The following is a 21935-nucleotide window of genomic DNA, read 5'->3' on the forward strand; positions in this document are numbered from 1 at the left end:
CTCTTGGAGATCGGGAGAGGCCCAAGCTACTTCTTACTCTTTAGAGGCTTCCACAACCGTTACAGAATTCTCCACTATATTATGAAAACCTCGTTCGTGCGATAAGTAATATTTTCCAACGTAGCTGCGTTTCGTTACTTACTATTTTTGTTCTCCAGTTAAGAGCTCTCGTACATTTTGCGTAGACTATGACATGCCCCTTTAGTGAGAAACCGTGTACGGAGGAGGCAATTTTCTCGTTAGCTGGACAAAGCGCGAAACGTTGACATTTGCGGTGGAACGGTTCTCTTTCCAACGGACGCGGGCGGTTGGCAACAGTACTCGTGTCATCGACGTCAGCGACACGGCGCAGTCCAGCGGAATCGGGGATTTCCATTAGGTCGCGAAGGTCACCGGACCAACCTCAACCTGGACATCCTCTCGCGAGCGTGACACGAGCGTGCCAAGCCCGAGGCAGTCGTGGACCCGTCGTTATCCTAGTTAAGCGCATCCGCATCAAAACGCGATAATCCGATGGTCGTTTCACGCGCGATCGAGCCCCTGACCAAAGCCGGCCGCGACGTTTTTACGCGGCCGCGAGCGTGTCGAGCGTGAAACGACGCTCGTTGCGGCTCGTGCCGCAGGAATTCGAACCCGATTCCGATCGCGTGGCGTGAAATTTCGCGTCGAACGATCCCTGGTTCGAAACGGTACCGCGGGATCGAACGGTATATCGCAGCTGGAACGGTTCAAGCCGCCAATTGTCTCGAGAATTTCCGGGCAAATGGCACCCCCGACACAGACGGCCGCCAGTCTTCCGCGCGCGGACGATTATCGGACGGCGGATTGCGCATCGATTACCGTCACGCGTCCCAGCTGCATTCCAGCCATCCTGGTCCCGTCTCCCTACCCATCGACGAATCATTTCCACGGTTCGCGAATCGGTCTCCGAGCCGTCTTCCGTAGTTAGGATCGGACAGAGTCTGCCAGAGTCTCGTATCCGGGTCATCGGGCCAGTTCCAGGTGCAGTTAAAGGCATAATATTTGCTATCATTTATTTCCCACTCCCGAGCGTTTCGTAGTCGACCAACAGCCGTTTCCATCGCGGAACGACAGACAACGTCCATTTATCATCGGACGACCCCGCGTTTCCGCCACGGTGGCTCGATGCAGTTTGTCTCTGTTAATGCGATTAGAGCATGAACTCCGTGCACGGTTCCCAGATTCGAAACACGTTTGCACTTTCCTGGGACCTAGACCTTGGGTATTTAGAAAGAATCTAACGCGGCTGAGACCTCCATGTTTTCATCTATTTGTTTCACTCGTACGGGAGATGAAAAGCGTGTCGTTAAATTATTTATCGAGTACTTGATAGAGCAGTTCGACTTGCTTTCTATCGTCTCGTATCATTGACAGGAAGACGATAACATTATCGACAAATTTTCGGACGTCGTCGACCATTCCGGAAGTGCATATATGCCAAGACGCGGTGCACCGATCTGGTCGAGCGATAATCTAACGGCGTTGATGTCTAGTGAATAAGGCGGATGCGGTAAAGGACCCCAGTTTGACAGTTTGATCGTTTCCTCGGTCGATGTAGACACACAGGAACGTTATCGGGGAGTAGAACGATGGGTAGGCGTCCCTACGGTCACGATATGATCTTTCTTCCTGAATAGCATCGTTCTAGCGTTGCAATTGTCGGAAGCTCGTTTTACAATTCTGCGTTGAGCCCTTCGACGAGATACCACGACGATACGTCCAGCCACAAAAATCCCAGATCGATCTATCGGTTTCAGAGACGATTCAACGCAATCGATCAACCTCGAATCGAGAAACGAGCTTTTTCCCGAATCTTAGTGCCCCGAAAAGGAAATAAATTCAGCGAATTTCCATCGTGGCTTCGAGTTAATAGCGCGACGTGTGAAATTACGTACGTTGTAATGCAAACGAGCAGCCTGGGGAACGGGAGTTCCGCGTACGATGTGTTCGCGTTGTCCGGGCTGTCGTAGTTCGAAGGGACGAGGGCGTAGGACGGTCTGGTTGTAAATTTTCAAACGGCTGGCGACCGGCCAAACGGTTTTTACCACAGTCCACGAAACGTTTCCTAGTCCCTCCATCGGTAACTAACGCCGTATCGGTTCCAACGTGTTCGTATCACGAGCTCCTCCGAGTCCGTGGTTTATGGAAACGGACCGAAGTCGGTCTTCCCGATCGACTGCCGCTTTACCCGGGATTCGCGTAAACGTGTTTACGTGCCACGGGTACACGGCTGGGGAATTTGTAGCCGTGGCCCGGAGGAAGTAAATCAGACCGAACGTCCCGCCTGTAAAGTTTTTATCGAGCACCATCCTCGGCGCAGGCTCTTCGGCGCTGGGGTGCTCCCGTCTCGGTCGGACCGGGGTTTTTCTGCTCGATTCTGTTTAACGCTAGTTCTTACGACACGCCGTCCTATTCTTTGTTTTTCGCGCGTACCCCTTTCTCCGTTCGAGAATCGAGGTCGACGGGGGCCTCGATAGGTCGCTCGGGGTTCCCCCCCGTTTCTCCCGAAACGTCCATTGCGTATCGTTCGATTAATCCTGGATACCTCAGGTCTAGACGCGACGCGCAACGATGTAGTGTCGAACGACTTCCGGCGACGGTGTGGGACCGCGACGAAAAGCCGAGGATGACCGACCCGCGTGGGAGTGACTTGTGATCGCGAAGAGGACGAGCTTGAGAGAGGTTCGAGTGTGCGATCGGGGTCAGTGGGCGAGGAAACAAAGAGAAAGAGGAACGGGGGTGGTCCGCAAGGGCCACGGCCATGGGGGAAGCAGCATGTTCTCCGAGCTGTGCAGGGAGACTTTGCGGAAGGCAGCCGTGTGCTACAGTTCTGGTCGTGCAGGAAGTCCATCACCATCGCCACCAACGTCTCCTCCGCCATCTCCCGCCAAAGAAGCAAAGACTACTGCCAACGTTGACTTGGCAAATGTCCGTGACACCTGTCACGAGGTCAGAGACTCGGGGACCACCGGAAGACGATCGCCCCAGCCATCGTCGTCAGGAACGTCGACGGAGTTCCGTGACTTCACCGGAAGAAGATCGCCCACCTCTCCGGGCATTCGCTGGACTGCCAGGGCGTACGTTTACGATCGGTGCGAACCGTTTGCCACTCGCGCGACCAATTCCTTCTTGCTTTTCGTCTCGACAACTCGCCATCTTGTCCCTCGAGCAGCGTTGGGTCGTTCGAATAATGCATTTATGCACCAGTGTTTATAAAAAATAATTTTTGCCCAACGCTGCTCTCGGATCTGCGGATTTGTCTCCACGCGACGGTGTATCAAATCTGTCGGTTAGCGATTTTCGATCGAGGATATTAACGTCACAGAGAAAGATGGAGGTGGTCGAATCGTAGATATTTTGCATCGCGATAGAACCACGGGTGGTCGTTCCCACGTACGCGATGTCCCACTTAAAATGTTACGAGCTGTTTACTACGAAACTGGTAGAGTTAGCGACGAGAATTTGTTATGGTATTTATGGTTATGTTCTTACGACAGGGTGCGCACCCCCCACGAAATGGTTCAAGAATTACAACAAAATTTCCTTGTTAATTGCTATAGTTTCCAAGAAACCAGCTCATAGAATTTTTGGTGGGGCAACGCGCAAGGTAATTCTAGAAACTGCGAAAAACTGTAGTTCTTGACAAGTCTCGATACAAATTTTTCGCGTCTTCCCTGAGAAAGGAGCTTCAGTTTCTAGAACCACCCTTGTGATACGCGAAGATTAATCGAATCTCGAGCCACGGTAAACAGCACGCGTGTCGCCGAACCAAACACGATTCTTATCCACTTTCCTCGTGTATTCAAGTTGTTCCCGCGAATATCGCGATAACGTCGAATCCGACGGTCGTTGCGAATCGCGTCAGTTTAGGGAGACGACTTCGCGACAAGACGCGTCGAGACGAAACGATAAGGAATCATCGCGCGAGATATTCGATCGTTCGTTTATCGGCTACTCGGGGCTACGATTTACTCGAATCGAACCCGTTAACGATCGAATTGGCTCTGTAACGTTTGGTCGATCCGACGCGTAAACGTATTCTCGTCACGGAATCCTCAGGAAGCGTTCAGCGATGCTCATCGACTTCGTCGAAAGACCGACCTGCCACGAGGAAAGAGACGCGAAGCGTGGCTCGTTTCCGGCCGACTCGAGGGACGGGCGATCCCTGTCCCCCGACAGGGGACACAAGTTCGAAGACAACAGGGGATCGGGGACAACCGGTGGATTCGAGTATGGCCGGCCAGACTCGAGACACGGAAGACAGTCTCCCGGGTCTCCAGGGTCGTCGCCCGAACCAGAGGACAACTCCTCAACTTCTGGCGACGAAGGTACAATTCCTCAGCCTTCTTTTCAGTAGTAAGTACGCGCTAGATGCCACCAAGACCCGAAAGGGCGGGAAAACAAATGTTTCGTGCAAGCAAAATGTGGATGTTCCAAATTTTTAGTTTCATGGTTGTCGAACAAGATTATTTATAGAAAATATCGAGATGTATTAGGTTGGGTTTAATTCCAGACTATACTGACAGGCAGGTTTTAATATCCATAGCTGCATGTAATTTGTTCGTGATATGTAAATTGTGCAGGAAGCGTGGAAGAAAAGAATAGATAATGGGTTTGAAGAGGATACGATGAAATATAGTCTGTAGGAGCTAAGTTACGGCATACTAAAGTATTTCAACATTTACTTAACGCAGTTTTATACGACGGGGCCCAATAACGCGCGGCGCATGCAGTTTATTTATTCACAGAATGCGCGAAACCCGTTTGAATATTTCATACAATACGGTCGACGCGTGATTATGAAACGAAGTCAAAGCTACGCGACAAGAGCAAAGGAAATGGATGGAACCTGAAAAGAGCATGGAAAAATCGAAGGAAAATATGACCGGGGGAATAATTTAGCTACCGTAGCGATCGTTGTATAAATAGGACAGGCGATTAACAAAGTCGAAGTGGCCCAGGCCGAGCGTGTATCGCAAAATACTACGACGGAAATAATGGCACTCTTTTGACCGAGGGAAATTCATTTCCTAGAGTAACTGAGAACAATTAACTCGACCGTTGACATCGTTAAGCGTCCTTTGTGTTTGCAGTCAATGCCATAATTAATGAGGAAAATTGAGTTTCCCACGGAACAGCGGTTGGTAATAGTTCGATCGTGGGAAATTACGGTACACGGTCGCGTGAGCGAATTTTGGAAGTTAGCGGCAAAACCAGCGTCTATTTTTATAGAACTCCGTACAGTGGGACGGATGAGAAACGGTAAAAAATTCAATTCGTGTAATTTTATAAACAGGAACATGCACTTGCACTTGGTTTCTAAACGCAATCGTGCTGTTCCATCGATATAAATCAATTCTTCTGGTCATTTTGCGTATATAAGAGCAGGCGAGCAAGTTCGAAGTGCCACGTATTCGCGAAGTTTGCCTACGTTGCCGGAGTTTTCCTTGGTTTCGAAATAGTACGCTGCCGAACATCCACAGGCTTTTACTCCATTAACGCAGTTTTCGATGGACCAAGCTGGGGAACGAACTCTCGACAAGACGAAAGCTTTCACGATACCGCACTGACACCGATCCTTACGTTTAGAGAATACACCTTTGAGTTTGCCGTAGTACACGGCCCAAACTTATCGTTCAAAAAATCTTGATGTAGCGAAGTGTCCCTGGACATGGTGCAAATGAAGGATAAATTCATCATAAGAAGCGTTGGCGATGATAGAAGAAACCTTTCGCCCAGGTCGTTCGTTTCCAAATTGTATTGCAAATAAATTCGTTGGTGCGAGCTCTTTTGAGGAAGCAGCTATCGACGAGTGGAGTTAAGTGAAAAAGGTGGATCACGGGCAGTTAACCTTTTATCAACTCGGAGAGATGCCCTTTGGTGTCTCTTTGGGTAGATTCGTTTGCGAAAGAAGAGGGCGATTTACCGCGACAGCGAACGATCCGAAAGTTCCTTCTCCCGTCGCCTTCTTTGTTGGACTTCCAACGACTTTCCTCCCTTTTATCGAGCTTTCGAAGAGGAGGAACTGTTAGCGGCTCTCGGGCCGAGAATTTGCCCCGTTCGTAGAAGCAAAGACGAAGAATTTCGTTCCACCAAAGTGCCAGTAAAACCGAGGACTGTTCAAAGCACACGCAGACGCGAGTGAATCCATTATCGGCCTCCTCGAACCGCCTAACAGTTTTCGCGCGTATACCTATGCACATCATTTTTTACACGCGATAAATCTTTTTCTAAATCACATTACAGTGGACGATCACGATTAAAGCACCATTTATTCGAAGTTTGAACACGTTTGAGATCGAAAGCACGCGGGAAAGAGTTGAATTAATTCTTCGCGAAGCTAAACATTGTTTTAGAGTATGAAATGTTTGGACTTATATTCCCATCCGCCGAACTTCCAGCGAACATTGTTTACCCAGATGCTCGCCTAACTGATGAAACACGCGGTATGGCATTACACGCTTGGAATGCGGTTACGTACGATACGCTGCAAACTATGTGTCATTCGTTTGTTTGCCGAATCAATTGTTGCACGAGCACGTCGTCGCGAACGCACGTATGTAAATTCCAAGGTTGCGTTTCTCGTCGATCCATCATTTTTTATGGAATTTTCCTCGATCGTACAATGCGGCACGATCTCGGAATTGTGGACACAGCGAACGGTGATAGAGAAACGAATCGAAACGTCCCTTGCACTCTATCAAACGTCTACGACCGATAAAATTTGAAGAAACATAGTCAACGCGTTAAGTTCTTCGCTGTGTATCGTCCACTGTTTCGTTCGAAAATTTCGCGCGCTACGTTTCGACGAAACAAATCATTTTCGGTATGACGTTTCGTTCGATCAGGCCAGATAGAAGCGGAATTGGGCCGCGAGATTCGGCCTCCGAGATTCGACTGGTGCGCCGCGAAATGTTGCCCACGCCATTGCTACTTGTTTGGCCCAATTTTACGGAGATGCTCGGCAAGCTTCACGGCTGCTACAAAGTAACAAACGAAACGCCAAGTTTCCGCCTTTTCTTCCGTTCGAGCTGACGCAACATTTTCCGCCTTCTTAGCCGCGCGACCAAAAAATTTCTAATACACACGGCATGCACGAGTAGAACTTTTAGACGTTCGACGCGCGTCCATTTTCCACGGATCACATTTTATCTCGTCCTATTAGTGGCACTCAGTTCTTTACTTTCCTGTTGCGAAAACCAGTTTATATTTAAATGCGTAATGTAACGTGTTCCAAAGATAGGCTGAAGATGCAGTGAAAGACGACGCAGAATCTGTTAATGGTTCTGGTACAAGCTGATAAAATTTTATTCGAGCAACGTGTAGATAGGAATTTCGATATTTTTATCTAAATAAGAATTGCGGCTATCGTGGATAAAGGGTCTATTTACAGGAGAAAATACGGATTTCTCTCGCATCGTGAACGTTCTCGAGGGTATTCTTTGAAGTTCCCAATAGCAGCTCGTCGGATCGAATAGGTTACAATCTTCGTTGCAGGGAAGCCTTTGGATCTCTCGTACGTTTGTCGCCGCGTATGAAAATGGCCGAATTTACGTCGGCCAGGGAAACTCTGAGGCAAATCGATGTTCGAAGTATCCGTACGAAAGAGGAACTCCCGGGACGACAAACAATTTTTTATCAACGCCTGGCATTCGCGCAGCATATCGGTTTTGGCTCGTAATCTGGACGAGGATTATGCGGAAGTGAGCGATACGCGCGTGGCGAGGGTGGATCAATAGCAATGTGGACCATGAGGCGCTAAAGGCGCGATGAAATCGGTCTGTGATTGCTCGGGTGTGAAACGGGATCATAGAAGTCGCATTCACCGTAATATTTACACTCTACGGGCGCACGATTGCGAGCTCTGTTATCGGGAATGCATTGTTTCGTTTTCGTCGTACGCTTCCTCTGCTGCGAAACGTCGTTTGGAAACATTTAGATTCCGAGAAATACTCGAGGTGTTACTCCGCTTTGAACGTGGACAAACTAAAATACGAAATAATCGTCAAATATTTCTAATACGAATGGAAGATTTAAACGACACAGCGGACGTAGAAGCCCGAGATCAAAGTGGAGTTGAGGGATGAAATAACGTTTCGAAGTTTTAACAACCCGCACGGTAATCCCTGAAAGCACCGAAAGATTCATATTCCTTTCCAGAAACCAACAGATATATTCCGAGATAAGAAATCCTCCTCTGGAGCATCGTTTAACCCTGGCGTATATATTAAATTAAAATGTCAGCGTCTTGTTATCCGAGACACGTACGGAAAGACCTTCCAATGTTTTTCCAGCAAATCCTACGATCCGTGTCCCGACTTTGATACATAATCTCGGTGGGATTACACGGGAAACAACGGGGATAAGATGGTCGCCGGAGGAATCAGCTTCCGCACGAAACCGCGACAAAGCAGGTTCCGACGACCGATGCTTGTCGTTGATCAGCGTAATTGTTTCGAAAGCGTAGTTGCCAGCCAACGCCGGGGAGAATGCAGGCCAAGGAGGGTGTGTGCTTCGGTTGCACGTCGTTGCACCCCTGGAATATCGTGCACCGGCGCCAAAGTCTCGGTTTACACTTTAATCGTTTTTGATACATGGCCCACGCTAATGCTCGCTAAGCATTTAATTTGACTACGTTCACAGTCCTCGATGAAACGATAAGACACCCCTATATTATCCAACAACCCCCATTTACGTCTAAGCTCGTGTATCTGCTGACACAGTCGCGTCCAAACCAGCGAGCAGATTCGAACGAAAGTTTGATATTTTCATCTCGAGAGCCGATTACGCATTCTGTTTGATTTTCCACGAAGAATTGCATTCCTCCGTACCGCGATTATCGAGACGCCTCGGTACGACCCCCGGCACGGAATTAGAATTTCGCTGGAACTTCGCACAAAGGATCGTGTTTTACTCGGAACGAATTTCCCCGGGTCGCGAGCAATTTTTCCTCTCGCGTACGGTCCAGGCGGTATTAATTCCCGTTCGAGAAACTTTGTCGACGCGACGCGAGATTCCTTCAAAGACGAGCCCTCGACGGCATCCACCATTTTCCGTGCCACGGGAACCGTCGACTGCCAAAAAAACGTTCGGGCAACGCGGAGGGGGCGGGGAAAAAAGAAGGCGAGCTCGTCGAAATATTCGATAAATATTCAGTGGATGCATTATGCGCATTTGCATTCCAAAGACAAAGCGATCGGTACTCCGACGGTCCTTGTTTCCTCGGCCGTACAAACAAGATACTCGCGACTTGGACGGGCTTTCAGTGGCCGTTGCCAGGCAGAGGGTAGCATTAGCGTTTTAACACACTTCCGCGTCGACGGATTATGATGAATCCGCGATCGATACCACGCCGGAAGCGGGTTCGTTAAACGACGCGAATCGTAGGAAGCGGACGCTATACCGCATTGCGAGACCGCATTACCTAGCAGCCGGCCAACACCGGGAACGCCCATAATTCACGCGAGCTTCCATAACCTCTAGGTTTCACATTTCGCTTACCTTCAAACCGATCGACTCTCTCAAACATCTGATCCGATTAGGGACGGATAAACTTACCAAAACTGATCCAATGTGATTCGTACGAGATGCCCCAGATCCTAATGCTCGAACTTTGTCGACACACTTTACAGCTCCCAGATAATGAGAACATATATAAAGGTACAGGTTCTTGCAAGCAGTTTAGTAAGAAACTCAATTTTGGAGAACACTGATTTGCGATATATTCTATTCCCTTACTCTTCCTTCTCGATGTTCGATCGCAGGTTGCAAGCCACCGAGTAGATAGGAAATTAATATTCGTCGTGGGCGTTCGCGAAGGGGGAGGAGGACCGTGATTGAAATTACTGTCTCGTGTCTTCGGGAACGAGGCGATTCCGTCTACGTACGGTCGACATCGCCTTTCGTCGTCCCTTGGCAAACAATTCCCGTCACCCGACGATCTTTGATTCCTGGTTTACCGTAGTCGAAGTTCGTGGGCCGACGGAATCCAGGATATCTGTGGAAACCGCGGGGGAGCAGAGATATCGAGTCCGCGCTTTCAGGGTCTCGCTGGAAATTCTATCGAAGTTTCGTCGTCCTCCGGCAGCGGAGGAGGGATTATGATCGATCGGCTGCACGCGACACGCGGATGCTTCTTGGAGAAATTTTCCCCGGCGGGATTCGCGGAAGTGTGTTTGCACTGGGTGTCCTTCGGAGCGTGTTTGCGCAAGGTGGATTCCCGCCGGCGGGTCCGTTTCGACGCAACCTGCGCGAACAAAAAAAAACAAAACGGGAATCCTAGGGAAATCCTGGCCCTGTCTGCGCGTCCTTCGTGTTTTTTGCTACGAAATCACTAGCGCGAAACTTCTGGGCGAACGGGCGAGCCACGTCAGGATCGATATATCCATCGCCCGCGTTTCCTGACGCTCGGTTTTGCGTTACATCCTGGCCGCGTAATTCTGTATTAATTACTCTAATCGCGTGCAGGGGCAAGACGATACGGAAAATTCGAGTCACGGCGATCTCGGAATTTAGCGACGTTGAGAGGCGTTTTTCGAGATTTCGCTGGGAAATGAAGACGGAGCGGGTCTCGGATAATGTGTTTCGACAAAGTAAATTTGCTTCGTAATTACCCCGCTACGGATGATAAATGAGTTCGTAGCGACTAGCGTCGGTGTAATTCTTCCTCCAAGAAAATTTTAAAGTATTTTTAATCGGAGAGGAGGATGCTTTAGAGCGAATATTAGAAGCAAAACTTCTAAGAATAGGGACTACGTGCTGAAATTTTTCGGCGAAAATAAAAAAATTTCAAATCGTTCTGAAAAAATTATTTTCGGTTGCGAGAGTCAATTACAATCATTTTTGTTGAATAGACATATCCCCGAATTCCCACGCATTTCCGAGAAAAAAATTCCTTACCGTAATGTCTGACCATATCTCTGGCCGTTCTACTTAAATTCCATGCGTGCGTTTAAAACGTCATAACTTCTGAACGGATTGAAGGATTCTAATTTTTCAAACGGCAAATGACGCGTATTTTAACGCAGAATATGCAGGAATTTTAAGAATTTTCGAAAAGTTGTTTCTTAACCGTGTAAAGTTAGGTAACCCCATAAAAGTGATCCGATTCCTCGTTTGCATCACTTCGTATTGTATGTATGCAATTTGTAGCATAATAAGGTTCTATATTTTTGTGGTAAGGTGTCTGGCGGCAAAAGCGTTAACCCGCAAAGCTCGTGCCAAGGATTTATCATCGGGCAGCGTGTTCGTATCGAGGGTGGGAATCCGTGTTAACGACCGGTGAAACGTGACGACTGAAAATAAAGCCTCGAGGGTTCTCGGCGATGTCATTTTCATCGTGGGCGATTCCGAGGAACGCTAGGATTGGAACAGATGTCGGAACGGTCTCTCGAGGAGTAGCGGCGGAGCTCGGGGGTCATTCCGAAGGCGGCTTAACCGATAGAAAGCAATAAGTCGGTAGTCTGCGGCGAGGATAGGAATCGCTGACTTCGGTCTGGCTTCTTCGAGGCGGACGAGGTCTCCCTACGGTGAAGAGGGAAGCCTTTTCCTTTCTTCCGGTGCCGCGGCACTCCAGTCGCGAAAGTGCCAAAGCTGCCTCGCGGCTTGCCAACTCGAAACACTCGAGACCCTCTTCGCGGCTCTGCTTTCGTATACACCGGTGCTTTCCAAACTTTTCGAAAAACAACCCCCGCCCGCGAAACGAAACACCAACTTCCACGCCTCGCCGTTCCAACGCGGAATATTCTGAAAATATTTTATTCAGATTTTACGTGGAATAATTCTTAAAAGTTTCTTTCCACGGTACCACCCCCCGTTGATGCACGTGATTCGTTTCTTTCCTCTTTTCTCCGTATCTTGGACCGGGTAGGATTTTAGGAAAGCCGCGCCTGTCAGGCCGTCGAGACGAAAACACGACCAAGTTCCGCTGGAAACGCGCGGTCGTGACTTATCTGTCTCGCAATAAATTTCCCCGACAGTTAAAAATGATTGCTCGTGCGTAATTCTTGTATGGAGCCACGCGGAAATGGAACTCCGTGCCAGATTCGTTTATCGGAAAGTAGATTGACTGTCTCGCAGGCGAGACGCGGGACGATTTTCTTGGGGCTCCGAACGGGGTGACGTTAATGCGATTACGGAAGGAAAATCTCTTTTTAAAATAGTTTACCGTGTCGTGTGAAATTAAATAATTTTCATCCTTGCGTTTGTTATATTCAGTCGCGTTCGCCTGTCTGCTCTAGCGCATCGTGCGCCACACTTTCGTTATTTTACTACCAAATAGGTCAGTTGTGCATGGGTCGCAAACTTTGGGGAATTTTTAATCGCAATGGCGGCCCGCCTCGTATACTTCCCCGAAACTTTGCGCATCCATCTGGCCAATCAAATTTGATTAACAAAATACGGAAGTAGAACGCTCCGCGTTTGCACTTTCCCGAAGAGAAGTTGGTCTTCCGGAATTCTTGGAGCAACCGTTCGAACGTGCACGCGGATCAAATTGTCGTAAACACTCTTTTCAAGTGTGGATTCGGTGTAATACAACTCGTGCCAAATCCTGAGATATAATACTTTTTACTGTAGAGGAAAGAAGAGATACTTTTATAGGATATTTCAAAATTGTGGGCAATATCCTCCCCCTAGTTTTACTGGAGTTAATTCATCCTAACAGCGGTCGTTTAACGTTTCTCGTTTCTTTTTTTGTTACAGGTGAGTAGCATCCCCATCGGGAAGGGTTAGCAAGTTTCAGGTATCTGATCCTAAGGGAGCGGAAAGCTGAGAGATATGAAAGGAGACGAACGAGGTAGGGAAGAGGGTGGTAGAAAGTACGTGCAATATAGGGAATTCTGTGCGGCCAACTAATCACGAGCAACGTACCTAACGTTCTCCGGGTTGGACTGTTTCCGCGTTTTTCGCTTCCCCGTCGCTTGCCATTGTGCCAAATTAAAAGGCTTCGCCACTCGTGCCGAGCGTCCAATCTTGGAAGTTCTTGAGACTCTTTCGAAAACGTTGGCGGAGAGTTTGGGCATGGACTATCTTCGCTTTACCCGCGTTTTAACAAAATGGCGTCTATTGTTCGCGGCCTCGAATTGTCCACGCTCTTCGTAGACGAATGGCATCGTTCTCGGTAATTGGAACAAGCCGCGAGTACCAATTAAACTTATATCGCGCGATGTCTTTATTGTCGACCGTGAATGCGGTCGCGTGGCTGCGTTCCATGGTTAAACGAGCCCCCCTCCTCGTTCGTCGATTCGGTAACGACGGGCGTACTAGAAACGACGTCGCCTTGGAGTAATATTTCCACGCCAAGGAATAATTGATATCGTTAATTTTATAAAATTATTTTAGCGATTTACGTATTACCGGAGAGATCCAATCTTCTGTTATTCTTCGTTCGTGGTTTAAAATTAAAAATGCGAGAGAGACCGTTCGCGTTTCGTAAGAATTCTTCCTGTTACGTGTCATCTCTTGCGTAACTTCTATCTCGATCCACCTACAGCGATAAATACACCCGTGTTTAATCATCGGATCGCAAACATTAGCGAGCTTCTTGTCCCGTTTCGGAATAACAGAATCTCCCGTCGCGTTCTTGATGGTAATTAACTGTAGCAAACGCTAATTAACGATTCGCGCTATAAACCGAGTTACGGATGCATCTTTAACGACGCCTCGAAATATGTCGCGCCAAGTTCTTGCAGTTGATCCCGAACGCTCGAGTTATATCTTCGGAGAATTTCATCTCGACGAACAGTTCGCTTCGTTTAAGCTCTCGTGGAACTTTCATCGGTCCTACATGGTATTAAATTGAGGTACGAGTCGAAGGAGGGACTCTGCGAATCGATCGTTGGAAAGTTATACGACTTGTTCTATCGACGGACGAAAGGAACTCCGAACTTGTCCGGGTGAAAAATTATTTTACAATCCACTATAAGCTTTCCGATTTAATTTCTGGGTTACCGTATTCGTGAAATTCTTTATTTATTGTTATCGTTAATTTCAGGAGCTTTGGTCGAGGGTTAACTTTGGAAAGTATATTGGTGTTTCGAACCAGGATTAGATGTTTATCTTTAGAAATGGGAGGCCAAACGCTGCTTTCGGATCTGAATATAAGGTCACTTTTAAGAGCTATCAGCCCAATTTCTAAAGATGGACCATCTTCTTGAAAGTGTTGCTCGATGCAGCTGTTACTGTTAAAGCCCGTGAAAGGGAACAAAATAAGCAATACACTCCACTTTTCTGTCTGCCACTTAATCGTGATGTTCTCATTGATCCAATGGCCGAGTACGATAGAAGATAAATTTTTTTATAGAAACGATTCTTTTGACGCTTCGATTTAGAATCCGTTGAAATTTTACCACGCAACAGAGATAATCCAATGACTTCGGTTCGTTTCGTAATTAATTTCCCGTCTCCCGAACCCTATCCGGAGATTGTATCTATTTCTCACTTCCAAAGGAATCTTCCGTCCTCAATTATGGTAATTGCTAATTGCAGATGGATGCGCGGATTTCACGGGAACAGGAACAGATGGTACGTAGCGAATCGTGAAGCTTCTTCTCCGCTTAGTTGCCAATCGATCGTCGATGGAGGATGCATTTCGTTAATAGTTTCCTTCCCTTGGTTAGTAGCATTTATGTATCGGGGATGACCCAGAAATCTCCCGGCCAGCGGTGGTTTTCCGATTTCGAAGGAATCGCGCCGAGCCTTTAGACCCGAAATGGCGATTTTTTTTATTCCGTGCACGTTTGGCGAGGTTTGTTGAAAATTACAGCACGGGAAAAGCTTTTACGACAATGACTATTTCATTGTTCGTCAATGCGTATTGTTAACCTTTCCGTGACTACGCCGAGTGACTATTTAGCGAGCTATATTCTTTATTATTCTTTCCGTTACGTTTCCCATTGTTTAATTTTCTACAGCTTCGTCGTATCGGAGCAAGAATCTTCCAATTTAGTCGTGAATGATTTAAGACACTCGAAGAAGAATCGAGTAACGTTTAACAAGCTCAAAGCTGTTGCATCGACGTGCAAATTGAATTTCTCGGACCATCCAAGGGAACGTGGCTTCGAAAATTTCTACGTGCACACCTTTTTATTCTACTTCTTCTTTTCCTTGGCTGCTGACCGTGCCCGCAATCATGGATTTCACGCTGATCACAGTTTCTTGTACTCCCAAGTGTCTGTATCTATGTATCTGCTCTTACAATGGACAATCGCGAAATGTCAGATGTTGATTTTGACGGAACTTTACAGAAATCTCCATTGTTCCACATTCGTACTTGCTGCTACTTTTCACTTTCAAAGAAAAATTCAACACGGTCGTAAAATTTTAGTCGTGCTTATGTAAGCGTTAAATTACAAAAGATATTAAAAAACGTTTCGAATAGTCGTACCGGAGGTGCCTAAATTATTAGAAGAGAACGTTCGCCAAAAAATTTTAATTAAAAACGCCGGAGCCGCGTATTTTATTCGTGCCCTTTAAATTACTTAGAGTATCGAACAATGCTTCGAATAAGAGGATTAAAATGTTAAAAACCTTTGGGAAGAGGATTCATATCTTTAGCACAAGGACTCGGATGGATCATAGGTTTCCTCGGAACAAAGCAAAGAAAAATTCAGTGTCCGTGCCGCGAGTGCGCTTGCGGGTCTATCGTCTCGAGGTCTAGGACGTTCTTTCTCCATAAATTCACGGCGTTTGGATGTACGGTGGTCAAGGGCAGAAGCAGAAAAAGGATTGCACGAGGTCCAATTCCTTGGAAGAATCTCGGTCTTTCCGAGTCCTCGCAGTTTCAACAATGCTACCATGTCGCTCGAGTACAGCTAATAAATTCGGGATGGATGCCAAAGGCTGCGCTACTGCGATTCGAGATTATTGAATATTCACGGCTCGCCGGCTGTACACAAACTGAGAATTAGCCTGTCTGTTCCTCCCCGTGCCCCGGCGTTGGTCTGAGAAATTCTGTTCTGTCTCTTCGAAGTTGGTCGTATAGATCTTGTATCGTTCGAAGTATCACGCTTGCTTTTGAAAGTCGAGCGGTCTCCACGGTGAAGTGTGCTGCTTTGAAAAACGCATCGAACCGTGCAACTTTTATCACGATCATTTTTCAGTGTCCTCGAAGACAAGAATGTTCTGTGTATTCGATTCGGTTCGAGCCACGTTAAGATGCTCGTTACACGGGCTGATTGGTGTAATTTTATACAAGCTGCGAGTAAACGCGTAGGTCGCTGGGGGCCTAATCTTCGCAGAGGGGGTCGAGGGCGCGTGAGAAACGCGGCCCTTTTCGTTCCACGTGGCTCCTAATATTTCCCGACAGTCCTCCGGAGACTGGGGGCCCTCCAGAAAGATTGCTCGCACTTGTTACTTCCAAGACGTTGATCAACCGCGGAACAGTCTACTCGGGAACGAGCTGAGAGGTTCGCCCTTAACGGGAGAGCAGCTCCTCCCTGGTGTTTTAATTAAATCCGACTCGCGAAGCGCGGGTTGCGTGTTCCGTGTTTCCCGATATTCACGACGTGCCCAACGTTCCTTGTCGTTCGCGATACTCGCGTTTCTCCCCCCGTGAGAGAGGCACGACGTTGATGAGAGTGCTCGTCGGCCTGACGTGGCGAAACGCAGTCAAAAGCGACGTTCGCAGACTTCAAAGACGCGAAGACACTCGTCGACAGCTGTCGGGTGACCGACAGACTGCGGAACAAGTAGAATCAAGACACTTAGCGCCCATTGGTTCTGCCAGTGACCTCGTCAAAGCGACCAAAGAACCTCCGCGTCCCGGTGTATTAGTCACTTTGGAAATAAATACCGGATTTCGAGGCTAATTTTAACCCTTGAAAGGTCGATGGAATATTCGATGTTTAGGTTTTACGGGTTCATAATTAATGCAAGCATTTGGCCCCAGTGGATCTAGTGGCTCGAACGCACTGTTTCGTTCATGAATTATTTGTCAGAATTTTCCTGTACCGAGTTATCGAATAAAACAGCAATTACCTATTGCTCGACCAATGGGTCACCGATTATATTGTAAGATTAAATATTAGAACGAAAAGCTAAATATCGTCGGACAGCTGCTTATAGATAATCGATACCTAATAGGTTTTATTAACGGCTGCGTTCTGATGGGAACATTTAAATCTTCATTAAGCTTTTGCACAGGTGGGATCGGTTTTCATCATGTTTTTTCAGAACGCCATTATCATTGGAGTCAGGTCGATCTCGACCTTCGTCCTCTTCGAGAGTTTCCATTAACCTGAAAAACCAACATCGAGTGGTTCGTTCAGCGACTGAATCCTGAATCCTGGCCAAATGCACTGTTAATTTTCCTCGCAGCTTCATAAAGGAAATTCGTTCGGATATCATGTTTCTCTTACGAATACTGCAGTGTGGTGTATACGGAGGATGGTCCTGTTTACATCTTGGAAATTGTAAGCGATACTAAGCGGTGTTTCGAACAAAAGTTAAATTGCAGGGTGCAAATAATCTAACGATTCAAAAGATCGACGTTTATTACCGGAAAATTCCGAGAAACAGGGAGGCTAAAGGAAAGATCTATGGGCTCTCGTTTGACACGAAAGAACGCTCGAATAAATCTTTTCATCGGAGTTCCGTAAGTTTTTCATGGGTGTTCATGGCGTGAAGAACGAGCCAACTTCGAGAGACTCTGTTTTCGCAAGTATTTTAAATAATTGTACAAATAGGGAATAAATTTGAATCGTCCTGATAGAACGGTTGCTAAATAATGGTTCCACTCAAGGGGTGTCTTTAATTAGAGAGTCTGTTTCGTTTTGCTATACTCCGAGGTATTAAAGACGTATTTGCAAAAGGAAACGTTGAAATTGGAACATTTGTCGAGAATACAGCCATTTCAATGTATCAATGCGCAGATAAGAGATAGCACAGTTTGAACTTTAAACGCAATTTTCTCGAAACAAAGTTTCTCCGAGTCGGTCGAAGCGATATCTCCGAAAGTAATTAAGATACCAACTCGAAGTTTTACCAGCTTATGAAACACATATTACCCCGGGTATGAAACCAGAATGGACATTCGGTTTATATATTCAATGTGAAATTCTCTTTCTTTTTCTATCAGACGTTTTAACGAGTTCTGTTGTTTCAAGTATGGAAACTGACGTCGTTGATCGTATTAATAGCTGGGAGAACTCGGTTCGTGAGCGTCACGGAGGCAACTTCGTCCCGCGATTTCCGGGATTTGTCGTGGCACGTTTCGTTCGCTTCTGCGTTCGATTGGACGGACAGGTGAACACACGGGATTGCGTGATGGTCTCGGGGCAACGTTAATAAATTCCTGGCGATATTAACCGGCGATTAAAATGCATAAAACGTCTGGCGTGGCCGACGAGGAACGGGTCGCTGACGATTAAAGTACCTTTCCCCAGATTTAGCTGATCCCCTTAATGGTCGAACGAGGGCTCGGTTTATGCGGAATTGCCGCGGTCGCGTAAACGGAAGCCGGGAAAAAGGCGCGCGAGCCGTAAACTTGATGAATAGACCCGTTCGGCCGACGCAACGAAATAATTGTGACGGCAAATTAAGGCAAAACGTGTTACACGCAAATTCCCACGAATCCTCCCCAAGCGATGGCTATCTATCACTCGAGCCAGCGTTATTTCGCGTTCCCTATAACAATTACCGAGCGTTGTTTATTTTTTTTTTTTTTTTGTTCTCTCTCCTTCTTCTTCGAGCTATCAATCATTCATGCAATGCGTAGGGCCCGCTAACGAACGCGTCGCACTGTTAATAATAAAAGATCGCGTGACCGACCCTGGCACACAGAGACAAATCGCCTCCACCACCTACGGTCGCGCGTATAATTTCGAACGGAGCGTTCGTAAAAGTAGCCGATTCCCGGGCTAGCAATTTATAACTGTGTTCTATCCACTCACCGTTCCTACTTTGTTCCTCTCGTTAATAACAGGTCGTTAGATCTGCCCGCTCCATTCCTCTAACGAGTGTTCCTCGCGCATTTTCGACGCGTCTAATTTGCCGCGAACTTGCACGCCCACCTGAAAACAAATAGTCGTCGAACGAAATAAGAACCAGATCCTATAGTTCCTCGAGAGGCGTCTCACGAGTCATTTCTTCTATTTAAAAAATTATTTTTTGATGTTGGAAAAAATGACAAAGGATGTAACTGGCGGAAAGACGAGAATGGTTATTCTTGGAAGACGTTCATCGTTCGATCTCGTTTGGTCGTCGGGTTCCCGGGCTTTTAATCTCGCGGACCACCGTGGCCGGTGTCCACCGCGTGGACGGTTGTTAACTCGGACAAACGAGGCCATGGTCTACGAAGAGACTTTGCGTCTGCTCGCCTTAATTTCGTCCTCCTTTTCTTCCGGCGACACGGCGCGTTGGTTTTGCCAAAGAACCTCTTCTCGAGGTCCACAAAAGATTCCCTGAAAAAGGTGGCCTTATCAACTGCTCCGGTCGCAATTACTCCGCGGAGGACGCGAGGCGATACGACAACGTCTGTCGAGCCTCTATTTCCTGCCTATTTCCCTCGAAACAGCCCGCGAACAATGCAGTTTTCCGCGCCGCTGTTCCACGGAGAGACACACCGGTGTTGTGCAATTATTCCAGCCAGGCTAGGAGCACGGACCTCTGTTCGAATCTTTCCTCGGCGAAATTAATAACTGGATATTGTTCGTCCGAGTGGCAAACTGGCTGGAAACGGGGCCACATTGTGTTTCCAACCGCCGGAAGAACGACCAACAATCAATTCTTTCGTTGATCCCGAAATTTATTCCTTTATGTCATTAACGCGTCGAGTTTTTGAAGCTCACGGCGGCAAACGCCCCAAGTTTATAGAGGATAGTCTCTGTTCTTGCCTCACGACACCTCTAGAATGACCCACGATAAATTGGGTCATTTTTTTACACGAGTTACACACGCAACTGGGTCTGGAGTCTAGAGAACGTTGTATTTGGAATACAAGACAAGTATCTCGTAGTTTCTTTTGCTCCAGAATTCACAACTAACGACGTATCAAGAGTTTGCGCAGACGGTCGATATTGTTAGTGTACGTTCGAGGGAAGAAAACGCGGCAAACCAGGCGAGACTCCTCGTTCCTGTTCTCGGCGAAGACGCGGAAAAAATTCTACATAATTAATGTCCCCGTTAACGAGAACGTGGGAACGTTTTCCCCGGTCTTCCTGGCTGTTCGCGATTTTGTTTGCCGTTTCCCGACTTCCCGGTCGCTCGGACGGAACGAGTTTCCATCGGGGCCGATTCGAACCGAATTTTCAGCGTACCCGAATTATTGGCCCAGCTTCCGCGGGTTAGTTATCGCTCCGGAAACTTCTCATACGTTTCCTCGCTGAATCGTCTCCACGGTCCTGTTTATCGATTGCCTGTTGGCGGCAATCTGGGCCAAACGCTTTTTTTCATCGTCGCGAGAAAAATATTATTACCTGCTCGATGAAGATACTTTCCATCGCACAATGGTCTTGGAGAACGGTATTTCCAATCTTCAAGGAGATACCACCCCTTATACCAGTGCCATCCATTCTCTTTCGTGTCCATGTAACAAAAGATATTGAAATATGACTCGAATAAATGCGGTATTATTTCTGGTGCTCTGCACATCTGCCAGTAAAAAATATATGGTAGCCTTTTAGAGTCGTAAATTAGTTCTTAAGGTGGATCGATGAACGTTCGTAGGAACTTTCTTGGGGTAAAAAGTTCATAACCTGTGTAGATTTCTTAGCCCGAAAGATCAGTATTTTGACTTATTGAATCGAGCACTTAAATGTAAGCGCTCAGAGAAATTACACCGTGAGCCATTGCTACAGCAGGACAATGCTCGGTCGCGTACAATACGCCTCTCTATGGACGCTATTAACAAATTAAACTGGGAATTACTGCACCATCCACCGTGCTTGTCGGATCTCGACCCGAAGCGACTTCCATTTTTTCCCCCCGTAAAAAGTTCTTCTAATTCGTTCGGTGAGGTCGAACAAGTTGTAAAGAACCGAAGTAACATTTTCTCGATTAAAATCATAAACACCAGGCCAATATAACAATAATCGTAAAATTATATTCCGATCGGTTTCGACGGTTCAAAGATCATTATCCCCTTTCACGAAGAGTGCATTTTCCAATACCTCGTTGCTGTCGCTTTCACGGCCGCTTTCAACAAGTTTTTCTGTCGGGCACGAAGCATGACTTATCGATAAGTCGTCTGTGGCTAATATTGGAGCAGAGTCGTACTCTCGGATCGCATGTCCATCGAGGGCGGCACGTATATAGACGACCTTGGAGTTCGATCGGTGGTACGTTTACGATATTTTGGGTATTCGAGCCCAGAGATGTAATAACAGGCGGGCTGGAATCGTTTGAAGCTTTCGTCGACTGGAACTTCGTGCCTTCTGGTATTACTCCCAGAGGCAGCCGTGGCCTACGTGGAACTTGTAATGAAATTCTATTGCGTAGTAACTCAGACTGCAGCTCTGATATCCTCTTCTTCCGCTCGACACGCGTGAACACTTGCACACGCAACGTTTACTCAGCAGTCACGAGCAGAAGCGTACAAAATCTTTACAAATTTCAAACAAGGAGCAACATGGATTATTTTGGCTTCGGGTTATTTTATCCGTCGATGGATGCGTACGAATTACACGCGTTGAATCCCGTTTCGTGCTCGTTATAAAATTTCCCAGCCAATTTTCATAACGGGCTCCGGAGACTCTTGAATTCCGTCTGTCAGAATGTGTTCCCGTCTGTTCAACGTAGCTGGCGATCCCCCCTTGTCCATTAGCACTGCTCTGGGCTGTCCGTTTCTTGCTGGACTTTTCTACTGGGCGTCGGATATCCGTGGCGTCTGCATCTTTTCCACTGGTCTGACACGTTAAGGCCGCTTCTACTGATACGGGATACAAAAAAACATCGCTGCACTCGTGTTTATTCACATT

General features: G+C 47.2%; 1 protein-coding gene across 23 annotated transcripts in view; it reads left to right on the forward strand.

Annotated features, from left to right (window-relative positions):
* The window catches only part of LOC122397947 (MAP7 domain-containing protein 1-like), a 219619-nt gene that overhangs the window by 152563 nt on the left and 45121 nt on the right, over positions 1–21935 (forward strand). The window contains exons 1-2 of one of the 23 annotated variants that reach the window (XM_043397450.1): positions 2731–3098; positions 4081–4349. The exons of 14 other annotated variants lie outside the window; for them this stretch is intronic. In XM_043397450.1, coding sequence (XP_043253385.1) covers positions 2797–3098; positions 4081–4349 — 571 coding nt within the window. In that variant the 5' untranslated portion in view covers positions 2731–2796. Of the gene's footprint in view, positions 1–2730; positions 3099–4080; positions 4350–14508; positions 14545–21935 lie in introns of those variants that run through there. 8 more of the 23 variants (XM_043397452.1, XM_043397449.1, XM_043397451.1 and 5 more) reach the window with 8 other exon arrangements.

Source organism: Colletes gigas, unplaced genomic scaffold (genome assembly GCF_013123115.1).
Source record: "Colletes gigas isolate AHSC1104 unplaced genomic scaffold, ASM1312311v1 Colletes_gigas_Sc00010, whole genome shotgun sequence".
Taxonomy (NCBI): domain Eukaryota; kingdom Metazoa; phylum Arthropoda; class Insecta; order Hymenoptera; family Colletidae; genus Colletes; species Colletes gigas.